The 19,362-nt window shown below is 37.2% G+C and overlaps 1 protein-coding gene across 1 annotated transcript; it reads left to right on the forward strand.

The window, feature by feature from the left end:
• Window positions 1–74: 74 nt before the first annotated feature.
• Window positions 75–14,244, forward strand: krcp (kelch repeat-containing protein). The gene is made up of 13 exons (XM_036146591.1): window positions 75–242; window positions 426–587; window positions 2,127–2,208; window positions 2,300–2,350; window positions 4,133–4,343; window positions 4,457–4,555; window positions 7,400–7,531; window positions 7,624–7,811; window positions 9,946–10,142; window positions 10,227–10,321; window positions 10,405–10,459; window positions 10,579–10,676; window positions 13,579–14,244. Exons 1-13 carry the CDS (start codon window positions 181–183, stop codon window positions 13,791–13,793), a joined length of 1,647 nt encoding a protein of 548 aa, XP_036002484.1. The 5' UTR covers window positions 75–180; the 3' UTR covers window positions 13,794–14,244.
• The last annotated feature ends 5,118 nt before the right edge of the window (window positions 14,245–19,362 follow it).

The raw sequence follows: 19,362 nt of genomic DNA on the forward strand, positions 1-19,362 counted from the left end.
GGGTTTGCACAGGCGGTGCATCCTGGCGGGATACGCTGAACAATAAAGCAAAGACAACGCAGGCATTTGGCTAGAACTAGCGCGGAATTCGGAAGACGTACACGCAGCAGTGGCGGGAGAGGCATAAAACAATTTTAAATCGTGAAAAGAAACTAAGAGAAATTAGAGGAAGACTTCGGGATGGATGAGTTTGGAGTTTATGCTATTTTTGGCCTAAACGGGCCGCCTCAAAGGCTGTTGAGGTAGGATCTCCTACGGGAGGCTTGCAACAGTTTGATGTGTTAGACTGTAGGTGTTGACATTGCTCATGACTTATAAATTTTTTTCAGAAACTGTGCTCCAAACGCCTGTTAGTCAACCTTCGCATGATTTCTGTTCATGTTTCGGAGAAGCTACGCTCTCAGTCATGTCTTGCTTGTTTTCAGAGCGGAGGGGTCGCGCAGAGTTTCTGCTGCAGTTCCACCATCTGCCCGACAGGTGGTGCTGTTCAGCAGCGGGCCGTGGGGTGACAGCCTCTGCGTCAGCGCGGAGCTCACTGACGCACATCAGGTCCCCATCACCATTGGAAAACTGACCCCTTATAATAAGTACGTACAATTAGTATATTTGCTGAGTTACAAAGACATGGACAGTATATTGTAGCTATGGCGTCATGTTTAGGGTCATCAATTTCTAGACCACTTTCTCAGATTCAGCCTCTAACAGGTATGTCTTGTATTTAGTTCCATAATAAATACTTTTATTATTATTTATTTTATTTTATTTACAGCACATATTTACAGAAAATATTAGTGCTGGAGTCAACAAAACAAGGAATATAATTAAAGCAGAACAATAAAATGCACCAGTAAAACTTGTAAGCTTACTATTTACTAGCAAATACATTTTTTTTCTTGAATATTTACAGCTTTTTGCCATCAGATAACATCTGAGTTTTTTCTTGCAATTATGTTAAATTAATCTCAGAATATTTGAGTTTTTGTGTAAATTTACTCCTCTCTGGCAAATAATTTATGTTCTTTAATCTACAATGGAACTAACATGATTTTTTTTGGGTGTGTGGGTGGGTGTGACAATTATGATGATAACATCATAATAATAGAGGTACAAGAATTAATAACATTGCAAAAATATAGTCCTAATATTATGAGAATAAAGTCATGTTACCTGAACAAAGTTGAAAGATGAAAATAAAGTCGTAATATTATGAGCATAAAGTCACATAATTGTTTCAATGTCCTGATACTAAAAATAATTTGATGCTGATATTATGCTAGTATTTTCTTAATTTTTAAAATATAACTTTAGAAGACGCTCAACATTCCTTATTTTAAATTACAGCCAGAAGGGGGTCGCCAGTCTCTGCCGCTGTTATTTGGGGGTCACAGGCTGAAAAGTCTGGGCACCCCTTAACTTGGTGACTTGATTTTATTTAGGGTTTATCACAATAAACGAGACTGAATAAATTTTTTCCCCTCTTTGCAATGAAGTGCTCCTATTTTTTGATCCATCCTGTGACGAAATGAGAAAAAGTTGATAACTGTAAATACTTTTGAAAGGGTCCGTATCTGAGCGTTTTTTTTTTTTTTGTTTTTTTTTGGTAAATGTGAAAGAAACCGTATTTAATGTCTCGATGGCAGATTATTTCAGATTAAAACTCTCAACTTGTCAGTATGTCTGAGATCTGGGAGCCTTTTGCAGAAAAATGCAGCACGGCATGACCTGGACAAAAATTAGCTGTTAGTCCATGTTAGGCCCCTCGTAGATTAAAGAAAATAAATTATTGGCGACAGAGGGGTAAATTTACACAAAAACGCAAATATTTTTAGATTAATTTCACATATTTGCAAAAAGTTGCAAATATTCAAGAAAAAAAGTATAATTTTCCACAATTAAAGACATTAATTTGCTAGTAAACAGTACTAGTTTTACTGGTATATTTTATTATTCTGTTTTAATTATATTGTTTGCCTTGTTGACTCCAGCATTGATATTTTCTGTAAATGTGTGCTGTAAACAAAATAAATAATAATAATCATTATGCCTGTATAATATGCTCACTTTTGTCTGTCTTGTCTTGTTTTAGTTCCCTATTTATTTATATGCATGTTATATTTAACCTTCAGGTGTCTCTCATGGGAGCAGTGGGAGGAGGAGACCTGGACAGACGGCGTCGTGCTGCATGTCTCACTCGAGGGAGGAAACATGGTAACACATGAAGAAAAGTCTTTAACCAGCACAACGGGGGGGGGGGGGGGACACAGAATCACACATTTATATTTATTTTGTTTTTATTCAGACAAACTCGGAACCAGAAGTGATCGTAGCTGTGAACGAATACACACCAAAGGTAATTTCACAATGTCTCCTGTTCACCCCCAGTGTCTGATGGCGCAAAATTAATGCTTAAATCGGCATTTTGGGGGTTACTTTATGTTTTTCAGTGTATACCTGTACTTAAAAATTCCATTATATACAACAGATATAAAAATAAAGGAATACACTTCTAGGGCTGGACGATAATTCAATAACAATATATATCGATCGATAGACGTATAGATTAATATAAAAAAAGGGGTCAATAAAAAGTTAAATAAAAGAACAGTGCATTCTAGCCTATCATGTAGGTTAATACTACAGTCATTGTATCCTCCCAACCAATCACAAACGCAGGAAAGCTCCATCAGCCACCAGAGAGTTCAGGTAGCACGTGTTCTTTTTTCTTTTTTAACACTTACAGTTTTTGTAAAAAGTTGGTTGAATAAAGGGTTGTGTTTGAAACCATTTATTTAAAAATAGGTAATCAAGCAACAGTATAAATGTCCAGGACTGCATTTAAAATGTATATTTTAAATTTTTTACATAATTATGGATATCGATCAATATGATTTCTATTTTATCGATATGCTTTTTTTCTATATCGTCCAGCGCTTCTGTTAACATTGATTTCTCTGGCGTCAACAAGTGAGATTTTAAAGCTTTATTCCACGCTTAATGTGGTATATCTTAGGGCTGGACGATTACTGGTCACTTTAGTTTATTCTTTGTCAGTATTTAATAACATAACTCAGGTCTCTTAAGTTATTTTTCTTAAAAAAAATTCTGTTATGGTTAAAAAAGTTGGTTGAATAAAGATTTGATTGGAATTCTGTGTTTGTGCTCTTTATTAAAAGTAAATCATTTAGCAATATCATAAAATGTCCAGGCAGAGCTGCACATAAAATATGGTTTTAAATATTTTCAATAATTATCGATCAATATGCATTTTTTTTTAACGATAAGCTTTTTTTCTATATCGTCCAGCCCTAGTATATCTCATGTACAATTCAAACAAAAAGCAAAACTAATATACTTCTCCAGTAACAGGAATGCATCGGTGTAAAACTATCGGCTTTTTAAAGCACTTTTTAGTGAAATGAATGAAGAATAATAGTCTTCTATTGAGGATACGCCTGCAATCAGTTATAGTGAATCTGCTGAAACCTAAAATAAAATCCTAAAGGGAATTTCCTGAGATTTGATGTAAGCTAAGGTCTAATTATACCAACACTGCAAAAAGAGAACTAACAGTAAATAATATTTTCTTGAAATTAGTATATTTTCCTTTGATTTGAGCAGGTAAATAAGACTATTTGCCAATGGGATAAGATTTTTGCACTTAAAATAAGAATAATTCATCTCCATCATCTTATTTCAGTTATCATATTTTAGAGGTAAAAATACTCGTTCCATTGGCAAATAGTCTTATTTAGCTGCTCAAATCAAGGAAAATACACTCATTTAAAGAAAATTTTACGTACTTTTAGTTCCCTTTTTGTAGTAAAGGTATCAGTCAGGAGAAGGCTATAATAAAAAAAAAAACTACAACAGGATATATAGATCCTGGGACAATCCAAAAAAAGGTTTAATAAAATAAAACCACTGGACTTCTATTCTGAAGCTGAAGACGTTTCACTTCTCAGTTCATAATGTCTGGAATAGTGTAGCGTTCCCAGCTCTATAGACCCGCTAGCCTCGTTAGAGCTTAGATTCCTTAATACAGGCGTGTGCGCTCGTTCCTGGTAGCCATTTTGACTTCTTACTGGTTTTAGTCGCTGCGCTCAAACCCACGTTTGTCCTCCCGTCGCACCAGAACACGCCGGCTCCCCTCGCAGACCGAGAGCTCGGCGGCAAGAGAAAGAGAGGGCGGGCGTCCGAGGAAGACCCCGACGGCGGCGGTGAGACGAGAGGAGAGGAAAACATTTGCCCCAACGGCGTCAAGGAGAAGGCGACCCCTTCGCGAAAGGCCAAAGGTCAAGCCAAAAGCTGCCAGAAGCTGTTCGACAACAGATCAAAGACAGCAGGTATAATTCACACCTTCATTCACATCCAGCAGGACTATCTTTGTTACGATGCTCTATAAATTGATCTTTTCTTCCTGCTTTGCACTTTCTTCTGTCTCTCTTGTCTTTTCCAGCTAATGAGCCGAGAGAGACGCCGGCGATCGTGGGAGGAACGCCTCCTCAGGCCGGAGCCCGGGTGAAGAGTCGCCAGGCCAGGACGCCCACGCAGACATGTGCGTTTTAAACTTTCTTTTCACAGCTATGACTAGAAGACAAAGCTAATTTAGTTTTTTTGCAGTTTTACTGCAATGGCATGGTCTCCCGTTAGTGATGGGTCCGGCAACACCGATGCGTCGGCGCATGTGTCGGTCTCATAGAGCAAAACCCGTGTCGATGCGCGTGTCGACACGGGAAAGTAACGTGACCGATACAGGAACTGTTTCGAACTGACTGACGCGCCAAACTGTTTCTGTTCCCTCGAAGCTGCAAGCCTGTGCATTCGCACACAGCAGCGCGCACAGCAAAACTTATGCTGCGCAGTAAAGAAAATCCAAGCTGAACTGTAAACAAAATAACGGTTAATAATGGTTAATTTTTAACCATGTTGCAACTCTAGTGTGATGGTGTACCACAGTCTCGCTCTGTGAGCGCCAGGTGCTGATCGGAGCGCACCACTGATGGATGGGTTGGGCAGACGCGTTTTTAGTTGGGCGGGTTGCGCTGTGCGTCTTTGTTCTGAGTGTCGTTTCAGAAAAAAACGGCTGATCTACACTGAGTAGAAAGTTGCTACTCTGAGTAGTTCTTCCTCCCTTTGTCATACTCAGCATTTCTGATTTCAGAACAGATGATATCAGTCAGGTAACTAAACACAGCGCCCGATCAACCATTTGTAAAAAATAAAAAAGCCAGTCCACAAGCATCCTCCTTCTCATTATTTATTGACTGTATCTAAAAAAAATCAAATATATGTTTAATTCAGATGAAAATATAAAATAATACAATGCAACATACAATCATTTAAATTGTATTGTGTATACTTGGTCATCAAATCAGTGTCAGTTAACTCTGTCAACCAGGTTGCCTGTAGGGATTTTTAAGGTCCAGCAAGTGTCAGTATTCAGTGACACAGTATCGGCACAGTATCAGCACAGAGTTGCAATGTGTCTATCTCCCGTCTTTCCCATTTTGTAAAATTTTCTTGAAATTAGTGTATTTTTCCTTGATTTGGGCAGCTAGATAAGGCTATTTGCCAATGGCATGAGTATTTTTACCCCTAAAATAAGATAAATAGAAATCCTGCACATTAATTAAGATGATGGATGATTTGTTCCTATTTTGAGTGCAAAAATCTTTTTCCAATGGCAAATAGTCTTGTTTACCTGCTCAAATCAAGGAAAAATTCTCTAGTTTCAAGAAAGTTTTCCTTACTTTTAGCTCCCTTTTGCAGAGATATGTTTAAGTTGAATGAAAAAAAATATATATACATATAAAAGAAAACCTAGCCGTTGTTTCCTGTGGAGGATAATGTGGGAACTGAGATTTTGTTGAAAAGACATCCTTATTTTAGAATGGCATTAAATTCCTTCACTAATTAGATTTACTCAAAGTAAAAGCTGGAAAAGGTTGGTGCGTAGATGGCGTCTAACGGTTGTCAGGGAGCATTTTAAACTTTCTTTTCACAGCTATGACTAGAAGACAAAGCAAATTTTTGGAGTTTCATACTTAGGTTTTTTTTGTGTTTTTTTTTTTTTATAATTTTTTTTTTTTGCAGTTTTACTGCAGTGGCATGGTCTCCCGTCTTTCCCGTTTTTTTGTAAAATTTTCTTGAAATTAGTGTATTTTTCCTTGATTTGAGCTGCTACATAAGGCTATTTGCCAATGGCATGAATATTTTTACCCCTAAAATAAGATAAATAGAAATCCTGCACATAAATTAAGATGTAGAGGAATTTTGAGCGCAAAAATCTTATTCCATTGGCAAATAGTCTTGTTTACCTGCTCAAATCTAGGAAAAATACACTAGTTTCAAGAAAGTTTTCCTTACTTTTAGCTCGCTTTTGCAGAGATATGTTCAAGTTGAATGAAAAAATAAATAATAATATAAAAGACCACCTAGCCGTTGTTTCCTGTGGAGATTAATGTGGGAACTGAGATATTGTTGAAAAGACATCTTTATTTTAGAATGGCAATAAATTCCTTCACTAATTAGATTTACTCAAAGTAAAAGCTGGATTTTTACAAACGGAAAAGGTTGGTGTGTAGATGGCGTCTAACGGTTGTCAGGGAGCATTTTAAACTTTCTTTTCACAGCTATGACTAGAAGACAAAGCACATTTTTGGAGTTTCATACTTATTTTTTTTTTTTTTTTTTTTTGCAGTTTTACTGCAATGGCATGGTCTCCCGTCTTTCCCATTTTTTGTAAAATTTTCTTGAAATTAGTGTATTTTTCCTTAATTTGAGCAGCTAAAAAAGGCTATTTGCCAATGGCATGAGTATTTTTACCCCTAAAATAAGATAAATAGAAATCCTGCACATGAATTAAGATGATGGAGATGAATTGTTCCTATTTTAAGTGTGAAAATCTTATTCCAATGGCAAATAGTCTTGTTTACCTGCTCAAATCAAGGAAAAATACACTAATTTCAAGAAAAGTTTTCCTTACTTTTAGCTCTCTTTTGCAGAGATATGTTTAAGTTGAATGAAAAAAAACAACTAATAATATAAAAGAAAAACTATCCGTTGTGGAGATTGTGGGAACTGAGATTTTGTTGAAAAGACATCTTTATTTTTAGAAGAAAATTTATTTCCTTCACTAATTATATCAAATTAAAAGCTGGATTTTCACAAGCTTTTCAGTGGTAAATGATGCTCCTACAATAATAATACAATCATTTTTTTTATTTATTTTTTTATCTTTGGCAGCAGAAATAACAAAGTTCACTTCTGCTGTGGTGCATTCAAGGAGCAGAGCGAAAGTCGGTTGTTTTGAGCGCCGGCTCTATTGGCTATCGCTCCTCAGGAAAAAAAAAAAAGCCCGTAAAACATGCGTGACCAGGAGTTCTCCATGTTTCCACAGCCTCCCCGGTCAGCCCGTCGGGACGCTGGGGTCAGACTTTATGTCCCATCGATGCTCAGACGGCCATTTTAATCGGCGGCCAGGGAGCCAGGATGCAGTTCTGCAAGGACCCCATGTGGAAGCTGCGCATAGGTTCGCTCCGTCCTGCACGGCCTTGTTTGGGAATGCTTCTTTCTGTGAGAAGGTGGCTGGACGCCGACGTTTGTTGTTCTCTCGTCCATCAGAGGACATGTCCTGGGTGGCTGCGGAGACGCTGGCGGAGGGTCCCACCCCCGAGGCCAGGATCGGCCACTCGGCCGTCTTCGACCCCGACTCCAGGCGGATCTTTGTGTTCGGAGGCTCCAAGAACAGGAAGTGGTTCAACGACGTGCACATCCTGGACACGCAGAGCTGGAGGTGGACCATGGTGGAGGTGCGTGATGCCGACACTGCCTTGGAGAAAGTATTCACGCCCCTTTAGCTCCTATGCATTCTTGACACAACCACAGATTTTAATGCAGTTTATTAGGAGTGTAATGCATCATTTTCAGCTGGAAGGGAAATTACATTAGATTAGATTTTTTGACCAGTAAACATCTGGGGGGTGGTCAACCAGTTCAGCACCAAGAGCAAGAGTAAAACCAGTAGCTTTGCAGAGAGCCGTGCGTTTTTAATTACCCAAATGCCTGCACTGCAAAAAGGGAACTAAAAGTAAGTCAAGTTTTCTTGAAATTTGTGTATTTTTCCTTGATTTGAGCAGATAAATAAGACTATTTGCCAATGGAATAATATTTCTGCACTTAAAATAGGAACAATTCATCTCCATCATCATTTTTCAAGCATGGGGTATCTAATTATCTTATTTTAGTGGTAATAAATTGGCAAAGAATCTTATTTAGCTGCTCAAATCAAGGAAAAATACACTAATTTCAAGAAAATTGAATTTACTTTTAGTTCCCTTTTTGCAGTGTGATAACAGAAACCTGACAGTTTTAGACATTTTTATGTCATATTTTCTTCTTCCTTAACTGATTACTTAAAAATAAAAGATAAAATATCCTCAGGATCAGGTAAACCAAGCCATGTTAGTTCTTCAATACATGCATAGCATTTCCAGAAAGGAAATAAACTAATGGTGTCTAGAATATTTTACTATAGATAAATTCAATATTTGTTTTATCAATAGGTTGCTTTTTCATCATTTTGATGCCATTTGCTATAAAAGTCAAATGTCCAATTGAAGAAAATGCATCAAACCTAAAGATAAAAATACAGTTGGTTAATTAATAAAGACTGTTGATCTTTAACTTAAAAGAATTTATACAAATTTCCTATAGTATACTATAAAAATAAGCTCTTGTTTCAAAGAGTTGTGTAACTTTTGTGGCTCTAAACATAATCTGTTTAGCTGGACAAAGGGCAGAATGACTCTTCTTAAAAGTTAGTGTATTTGTCCTTGATTTTAGCAGGTAAATAAGATCATCTTCCAATGGAATGAGTATTTTGACCCCTAAATTAAGATAATTACACATTTAACACTTGAAATAAGATGGAGATGAGTTGTTCCTATTTTAAGTGCAAAAAATCTTATTCTGTTGGCAGATCATCTTATTTATCTGCTCAAATCAAGGACAGATACAAAAAAATTTAAGAAATTTTTTCTTATTTTTAGTCCCGTTTTTGCAGTGGAGGTTGCACACAGGCAGACTCTGAAGACAATCGAACGATTTTCATTTAGGGGCATCAGATCAGATCAAAACGCCGCGGGTCATTAAAAAGCATTAAATGTCATTCAATTATTTTATTTTTTTAAATTAAGGCCTTAATTGAGATTAAAAGTCAGTAAATGTGAATATTGGTGGCATTATTTTTTTTCTGAAAAAATCCGTTCATAAAAACAGTTTCGTCAGATATATTATAATACCACATATAACTGATTTGGCGCGTTTGCGGTGAACCAAACACGCTGAACTGCTTCCGGTTGAGCGCAAAGCCGTATGAGATAGAGAATAATGAGCCATTTCCACCCACTTTCAACAATAGTGGGTGGAAAACGAGGAATTCGGGACACGACTGCAGCCTGTCGACGGTGAAGATGACGAAGGATTTTGCCGTGTTTGTAAAAAAATAAATAAAAAAATGCAGCTTTGCACGAGTGTCAATGCATTAAATTAGAGTTACTTATTCCTGTATAAACCCTGATTTACACTGCAAAAACATAACTTAAAATAAGTAAAATGTTCTTAAAGTTAGTGTGTTTGTCCTTGATTTGAGCAGGTAAATAAGATGCCAATGGAATGAGATTTTTGCACTTAAAATAGGAACAACTCATCTCCATCATCTTATTTCAAGTGCAGGATGTCTAATTATCTTATTTTAGGGATCAAAATACTAATTTCATTGCCAAATAATCTTATTTACCTGCTAAAATCAAGGACAAATACACTAACTTTATAAACATTTTACCTATTTATAGATCCGTTTTTGCAGTGTATGCACAGATTTGTGTTGGTGAAAAGCGTGCAGCTAAAAGATGTGACCCTGTGTGGACCTCCGTCTCCCCACAGGCCCAGGGGAAGGTTCCTCCTCTGGCCTACCACAGCTGCAGCATGTTCCGGGGGGAGCTGTTCGTGCTCGGCGGCGTGTTTCCCCGGCCCAACCCGGAGCCCGACGGCTGCAGCGACTCGCTCTACATCTTCGACCCCCACCTGTCCATCTGGTACCAGCCCATCCTGACGGGAGACAAACCCTCGCCCCGCTCTGGGTACCCCTCCTCAAAACGTCCCCTCCAGCGTCTCTCTGTGTGTGTGCGTGAACGCCTCCTCTTCAACGTGTTGTCTGCTTGCAGCCACTCAGCCTGCGTGATCCAGGAGCGCTACATCTACGTGTTCGGAGGCTGGGACACGCCCGTCTGCTACAACGACATGTACAAGCTGGACCTCGGTGAGGCACGCAGCGGGATCGCCGCTCGCAGAGTGGGAATGAGCTAAATAAAACCTGACGCGTGTTTCTTTTGTCTCTTCAAGGTCTGATGGAGTTTTCTGCGGTGAAAACGTCGGGAAAAGCCCCGTCTCCACGAAGGTACGGCCTCTTTAAAAGCTTGTCCCTGTTTTTGTTGGAGTAGAAAAAGGGAAATAAAGATGTAAAAAGAAGAGCCTCGAGAGGATTTCAAACCATGAAGGTAAATGTGTGTGTTGCAGCTGGCATGGCTGCGCTGCGCTCTCAGAGACCAAGTTCCTGATCCACGGCGGCTACAACGGGAACAACGCCCTCAGTGACGCCTTCGTTTTTGACACAGGTGAGAAGGAGCGACCGACGGAGGCGTTCTGATTACAGGCAGCGGTTTTGTGACTTCGCGGTTCAGGGTTTACGTACCGCCGCCCAAATGCCGGAGCAAAAATAGTTCTAGGGCTGGACAATAATATAGAAAAAAAGCATATTGATAATATTATATTAGATTAGATTAGATTCAACTTTATTGTCATTACACAGGTACAGGTACAAGGCAACAAAATGCAGTTTAGGTCTAACCAGAAGTGCAAAAGCAGCAAGTGCAGGGTATACAATGATTCCATAATTACAGGACATGGGTTTTTACTGAATAAATATAGAGATGGATACTATTATAGACAGAATTTTACTGATAGATTTGTCCTATGAATGTAATATATAGATAACTAGTATTGGGAACTAAATTTACAGCTGAATATGTACCGAATATAATATACAAGTGGATATTACTATAAATAGTTTTACAGATATGTACAATAGCATAATATACAGATGATTGTTATTGTAACAGATTTTACATGTACTATGAATATATGTACAGGTGGCTATTACTATAAAATGTATAAATAAAGTTAGGACAGAAGCTATTTAAATTAAAGTGCATGTTACAGTTAAAGTACGATATTGCAAATGTGAATGTAAACAATTGGTACTGTGAATAAACAGTCAGCAGTGCAAATCAATATTCAGTCATAGTAAGTAGTGCAAGATGCATGTAAACAGTTGTTACAATAGTAACAGTCAGGAGTGCAGGTGAACATTACAGTCTTGTAAATAACACAATAACAAAATGGAGGTAGGTGTGAGGAGGGAGAGGAGAGTCTATTAAAATAGAAATCATATCTATCGATAAATATTAACAAATTCAAAACAGATATTTAAGTGCAGCTCTGGTCATTTTATACTATTGCTTAGCGACCGATTTTAAAGTAAAGAGAACACAAACACTGAATTCAAACTCAAACATTTATTCAACCAACTTTTTGAATAAAGTAATTAAAAAAAGAACGCGTGCGCTCTGAACTCTTTGAAGGGGGCGGAGCTTGGTGACGGAGCGTTCCTGGATCTGTGTTGTGATTGGTTGGCAGGATTTAAATGACTGTAATATTAACCTACATGGCTAGAATGCAAAAGGAAGGAAAACTGTTTTTCTCTTGAACTTTTTATTGACCTTTTTTTTTTTTTTTTTTTTTTTCATCGATATACGTCTATCGATATTAATATATATTTTTATTGAATTATCGTCCAGCCCTATATAGTTCTTGCCTTTTTTTTAAACGCACTTCAACTCTTATGGAGAAACCGCAGAAGACGGTGAAGTTTTGTGGAGAGATTGTGTTAAGAGGTTTTTAAAGTGAGTAAATTATCTTCTTTCTTTTTTTTTTTTTTTACTTAATTTTATTTAAATTTTTGCAACTTACATAGATACGTACATACAAGCCCACATATCGTCTGCTGCTCTTCACTTACGATATACTTAAAGCAACTAAAAGTATATGCATCAGGTTAAACTTACAATTAAATTAGGTTATGTGATTAAACAGGAGTAACATACAAACATGGCTATGGGTGATAAATTAATAAGCAGCGCAAATGAAGATAAATGAGTGAAATAAAATCATAAAAATAAGAGAGAAATTTAAAATAATGAGAATTTTACTGCATAAGTGCGGTCGTGGCCGGTTTCCATCTGTTAGCAAATATGTCCTTTTGAAGCCTCAGGCAAAAGGTTATTTGTTCCATATGATAGATTTCCCAGACCTTTTCAATCCACATGTTGTACGTTGGCTTCAACCGTTTAACTCTGATACATTTAAGAGTCGCAATCAGGAATATTTGTAGAAGGTTCTTTTTTTTTTTTTTTTTTTTTTTTTTTTTTTTTTCCCTGTAAATCAGGGATGCCAAACTTATTTTGGTTTAGGGGCCACCTACAGCTTAATCTGATCTCAAGACGGCCACACAAGTAAACTCGTTGATTACGAAGATTAAATAGAACTAATAAAAGTGGACTTGTTGATTTTTATATTAAATTAATTTCACTTTTACTCAATATTTTGAATAACCTCAGCCTTTTTAAAGAAAAGTGTGTGCAATTTCAACAATACTTTTACTCAGTTAAACATTTACTTGTGCGTTATGCATAAGAACTGATCACAGTGATTGGACAATATTGAAAAACTTTTATTCACATTCTTTGGAACTTAAAAACACTGTCCTACATGACAAAATACATCAGATAAAAATTAAAAAATAATTTAAAATCAATTTTCCACATCTGAAGCTCAGTGCTACAATCTGCTGATTAAAACACAGCGCTGTCCCTCCTGGACAATATAGGAACTGCAGATTTTCAATTAAACGAAGTACATGTTTTTTTCAATAATTGTTTTATCATTCTCTTCCTCTTATGCCCTCTTTCTTTCACCTTTTCATTTTTTCTTCTTGTTCTTCCTTTCCTCTCCTACTTTCCCATTGTAGTGTCCATATCATTTGAAATATTCCCCACATGAATCAAAATAAAACTATTCACATTCATAAATCAAGCGGAGCACTATGGCAAAAGCAGTACTGCTCCACTTGTGAAAGTCAAATCTGATGAGCTCTTTTTGGCATTAAGACTACAATTCTTATTGCCACATTGCCAGACAGGACACTGAAAAAAAATGTTTTTTTTTTGTTTTCTTTTTGAGTAATGATAATGGATTTAGCCAATGGGCCGGACTAAATTGTTCCGCGGGCCGTATGTTTGACACCCCTGCTGTAATTGATCATTTTTGGGGACTAAACGCCGTATTTATACCGTAAACCCAGCTGTCATTCAACACTGGAAGCACACTTTCCCATCATGCCAGTTTACTCCAAAGAGAGACACTTTCGTTTTTCAGTGACGTGCGGTTCTCTCCTCCCAGACACCAACAGCTGGACCGAGCTGAAGCTCCCTCAGCTCGCCGTCCCCAGGGCGGGGCACTCCATCATCGCCATGGAGACGCCGGCCCGCCACGGCGAGGAGTCGACGGAGCCCGTCAGAAGAACTCTGCTGGTGTTCGGAGGAGGAGACAACGAGGGAGCCTTCTTCTCCGACCTGACGAGCGTTTCCGTCGAGGAGCTGCTGGAGGCGGCGTGAGCGGCGGGCCGGCGCCTCGTGGCTCGACATTGTTTTGGTTTTTAAATACGCGCAGCTTGAGGCGTGTATTTTATGAGGTCAAAACGACATCTCGTTTTCACGTCTGTCCGTCATGCACAAAACAAGCAGCATTAAGAGCCAAACTGCTGCTTTTGTTTTAAAAAAAAAAAATCATTTATTAAGCTTTTGTAAGTTCAGTGGCGTTGGTTTCAAGCACCAGGAAACATTTCTTGCTAAGAAATAATTTTGTATATATGTTTAAAGCTTATTCCCTCAGGAAAACTTTTGTTTTTATTTTTGCTTTTCTTGTCTTTTTTTTTTTCCTTTTTTTAATAATGGTGATAAAAACACGTCATCTTTTCAGTGATCATCCTTTTAAACTCTGTTATATCAGGTTCAGCTACTCCTCTGTTAACGACTTAATAAAGGTTTATCGTTTTGATTTTGACCTTTCTTCGCCTTCACTTTTTGAGTCCCATAAATCCCTGTTCAGTGAGTTTGATCGTTGGTTTATTTAGTAAAAAAAAGAACAAACTTAACGAGTCTCTAGGCTTGTCTTTAGAGACGGAGCTAAACGGGGACGTTTTTGGAGCAATTGTCTGGCCTGTTTAACCGCTGACAAATGTTTTTGATCTAATATTGGAGATGTTTGCATTGTTCTTTTTTTGTGTGTGTGTGTAAAAACATTAAATGCATGTTGAATGGGCAAAACAACATAAAAGGTAAATGTAATGATTTTTGTTTCCTTACGCCACAGAGTGCTGCATCGTTGGGAATGCAGCACTGAGAAGCTGCTTTATATTACATTAGTTTCTTGTAAAAATTTTTTAGTGTGGAACCACATATTAAAGAGGGGGCTCCACAGTAGCACTGATGCCTTGCAGTAATAAAGGTCCTGGGTTCAAATCTTTCTGCATGGAGTTTGCATGTTCTCTCTTTGCATGTGTTGGTTCCCACCGGGTACTCCGGCTTCCTCTCACAGTCCGAAAACAGTGACCCTGCACACGTAAGCGGCTTCAGGTAAGGAATAGATGAATATTTAACAGTTAAATAGCATTTGAAATAAAGCACTGAGTGTATTTTATATTTTATCTCCCAGAAATAAAAAAAAATGCTTGAAAAAATGAAAATATTTCTTTTAATTATTCCCCAAGGCTATCTCTCTGTTGAACACCCTGCAGCCTCAGCAGTCAGATTCACTGCTGTGACACAAATGAAGCATATTGCTCTACTACAAACTGCCTTTTTTCTCTTCTCTTTACATACTGAAAACAAAAAGGTATACATATGTAGTTAATGCTCCTTTTATCCCTATTTTTGATTTCCTCCAAACTTTCAATATTTAAACATAATAGCTTTGAGAGCTTGTAATCAAAGTCAAAATTCCTTAATTGTGCTCTCAATCGTGGCCGAATAACCCGGATTCTGATAGCAGGTGAAAATGTATTTTCTCATGAGTCCTTTTATTTAAATGCAGCAACTTTATCAAATACTTTAGATCATGTGTGTTTTCGTATTCCTTCATCATTAAGTTTATCAGTTTGGGCAAAGGTTTACTAAAAATAAACAGTCAGGATTCATTTGTGATTTCTGTTGCTACAAGTTATGTCGAAAAGGGAAGCAATAAATCTGCTCTGTTAATGGAAACCAGTCTTGCTGTCGAAGCCTGCTGACAATAAACTGTGCGACATGTTGAAGAGAATTAGCATTAAACTGACTCCACTTTTCTTCTTCCTCTGAATGTGTCACTGAAAGTAAAACGGCTTTCATCGCGTTGCTTTTAGACCTGAGGAGACATTTCCCTCCTGATGGGTTCAATTTAGCTCATATAATCTGAGTTACATTAAAGCTCTTTTTGAAGAATTGCAAGTTATCTGTTTGATTTTGTTCACCTCTGTTAACATCTGCATAATTTAGCCATTTCTTAAAAGATGAGTGTTTCATCTGCATGAAACTAAGTATTGTGATCCAACATTTGTTACATCACAGTTGCTTGATCTTAACTTAGCGGATCTGTCATTTTCATCATGAATCAGAACAGCTGAAGAGACATGATAAAACAATAATATTATAATTATGATAAAAAAAGTACTCAGTCATTAAGAATACAACCTTTTCTGTTGCCCTAATGGATGTCTGTCTAATGAACTTCACAATTTTCAGTATAGAGACATTTAAAATTAATGTATTTGACACAAAAAAAATTTAATTAATGACATTAACTGGTTATTTAATATGGCTACTGGAGCCGAAGAAAAATATTTAGAAATACAAACTTTCTGACTGACGGCACTTTTCTACTGCTGAGGAAGCAGTTAGATGAGCTCATCAGGAAGGTGGACTCTGTCCTGGATGTCCCCTTGACCCAGGGCAAGTGGTGGGAGACGGAATAGATGTGTGAAATGTAAAGTCTGTGTTCGACAGTGTCTCCCACCCCATGCGTGAAGCTGCTGCAGAGCTCCTGCAGTCGCATCTTATGTGCACAAAGTCACGCTATCGCAGATCCTTCTTCCTTGCAGCTGTTAGACTTTATTTCCATCACTGCTCCCAACAAACTCAAAAGGTGCTTCTACAAAGTTTTGACACAGAGTGGCTACACACAAATGCACGTCACAGTTTTCCGACATCTAGTTTTAAAACATTTAGAAATTAATATTTGTCATTTACCTTTAAAATTTGGCGCTACTTTGTGCTGGTCCACCGTCTAAGAGCCAAGTTAAATATATTGAAGTTTGTGGTGGTAATGTTACAAATATCAAAGAGAAACGAAAACATCAGGACATGATAAGAATGATCTCATCTTTAACTGGTTCCAAAAAAATATATGAATATAACCATAATTGTACAAAACCATACAGCAGATTCCACACCGTCACTGTTTATTCATAAAAAAACAAAGCAGATGAAGAAACACCTGATATTTTTTATCACGTCCTGATACTTAAATCCTAAGAGCTGAAAAATATACTTTGTTGTGCTGACCACATTTTATAAAATGAAAAAAAAATTGTCACCGAATCTGTTTAGTTACTATCAATAAAAGTCAAATTAGTGTTATCTCTTCCTCACTGACTGTGCGTGACGTTTCTTGTTGATTCCCTCCAGGGTTTGTTTATTATCCAGCAATCAACTCCTTACAGCTGGAATGTCTGCGCTCCGCTGCTCATAAATCTAATTTAGATCAGTGTTAGGGAAAATTAGGATCTGATGATTACCACTCCGCTGAGTTACAGACGTCGTGATTTTGAAACTCAAACAACTAGAAACACCGATATGAATTCAAATACCTGGTGATGTGTGGAGGTTGTCAGAAAACATTATCAAGCTCGTGTTAAAAAAACAGCAGATTGAAAAATCTTCCGTCTAGCCCAGGTTGCAGCTTTTAAAATCCAAAAAGCCATTTTTGTCCTCAGTCCAACTAAGTAATACTCCTTTAGAGTCACAAATGTTACACGGCCTTTTAAAAAAGACAACTTGTATCTCTCTTTTTTTTTTTTTTTAAAACACAATATTTTTTTATTTTCAATTTGTTAAAAAAAAAAAAAAAACATCAAATATATACCAAAAGGAGATATAGACACATTCTCTTCTATGGGATGTTGATATTTGTGGAAAATAATTTAAAAAAGATCATTGTTTTCAATTTAATGGCTAGAAAAATAGATATAAAGATATATTACTGGTACTTTTAGTGTCATTCATTTGTCATTACAAATTTAATGTAATCAATCCATGAAAAACAAAAAACAAAAAAAAGCTATAGTATGCATTTGCAAATATTATCTTTATTTTTAGTTTGTCTAAAAGCCACTTGCAGCTTTGTAGCTGCAGGCTGACAAACCCTGGTTTAGCTAGTCAGACACATTTGACAGCCAAAACAAGTGACTTCAGTTTTTCCTTCAAATGCTTGTCCAGTGAACTTAAAAATATACTAGATAGATAGATAGATAGATAGATAGATAGATAGATAGATAGATAGATAGATAGATAGATAGATAGATAGATAGATAGATAGATAGATAGATAGATAGATAGATAGATAGATAGATAGATAGATAGATAGATAGATAGATAGATAGATAGATATGGCATTGTAATGTATACCAACAGCCTACAGATGGCATCATTTGTCAGATTTTCCTCCCAAAAAGTAAATGAAATGCCCTTTAAAACTGGTCTGGTGAAAAAGCTTACATTTTTCTCCAAAAAGAAAATATAATGGTTTTATGTTATAATGCAGGCATTTAAATATAATTCAACGTTGCACCTATCCTTGAGTGTCCTCCCGCCAAGTGTGGAAGGTGATTTTTCCCCCTGATTCATCGGGAAATCCTGCCAGTTGGACTCCCTCCCAGTCGTTTTGAACCAGTCTCTCGGAGCCCTTCATTTCCTGAATTCTTCTTTTATTTTCTGCCTGTTACATCCTCTTATTGTGTGACTATTTGCGACTCTGCAGATCTCCCAGCCGACCGATCGTGCATCCTTTTTCGTTTTCTTTATCAGGGGAGGCCACATTATGTGAGGCAACCCACTGTTGTTGCTTGGTAACTTGAAAATATCTCAGGCTGCAGTCTGCATTTCACTATCACACCTAGGTACAGCAAGGGTATTTTAGATTTTGTAAAGAATTAATGGCCCATAAGTGGAATGAACTGGAGTTAGGTAGAGAGTGTTAAAATGTGCAACAATGTATGACGAACCCCTTACCTATGCTTGTTAAAGGGGCATTAATTGATCAGAAACATCACTAACTATAAGTGTAAAGCACTAATATAAGTACTGTTTACTACAACTTCCCTGCAAAGAACAAGGATTCCCAGTTAATTTGATAACCTTAGTTGTTAATTTGTTGGAATTTGTTAACCCTTTGCACCTTTATTAGTACTTAGTACTGTAGTTCTAGTACTCAGTACTAGAACTACAAACATGCCTACCTTGCGTCTGTCAGCAAGCTAACATTAGCTTTGCAGCATAGCTCGCTGCTACAGGAAGGTAGCAGGTAAAACAAAACTTCCAGGGGCCACAGCTTTAAAGTTTGTTAGGTTATTATTTATTTATTGATTTAAGCCAATTGACAACTAATTAGCCAGATTATTGTTGTAACTATAATTAGTAGTTCCTATCTATGTACAAGCTAGTATTAGCTTTGCTACACAGCTCGCCGCTACAGGAAGGTAGCAGTTAAAAAAAATTACAGGGGCCATAGCTTTAAAGTTTGTTAGGTTATCATTTATTTACTGATTTTAGCCAATTGACAACTAATTAGCCATGTTATTGTTGTAACTATAATTAGTAGTTCCTACCTATTTACATGCTAGTATTAGCTTTGCTGCACAGCTAGCGGCTACATCACGTTAGCAAAGTTTTCCCTTTCAGGGGTCACCACAGAGAGTCATCTGTCTCCATCTAACCCCATTTTCTGCATCTTCTTGTTTCACATCAACTACCTTCATGTCCTCTTTCCCCCCCATTATAAATCTCCTCTGTGGTGTTCCTTTAGGCCTCCTGCCTGACAGTTCCAGCCTCAAAATCCTTCTACTGATGTTCTTACTATCCCTCCTCTGTACAC

This window comes from Fundulus heteroclitus, chromosome 14, assembly GCF_011125445.2.
Source record: "Fundulus heteroclitus isolate FHET01 chromosome 14, MU-UCD_Fhet_4.1, whole genome shotgun sequence".
Classification (NCBI taxonomy): Eukaryota; Metazoa; Chordata; class Actinopteri; order Cyprinodontiformes; family Fundulidae; genus Fundulus; species Fundulus heteroclitus.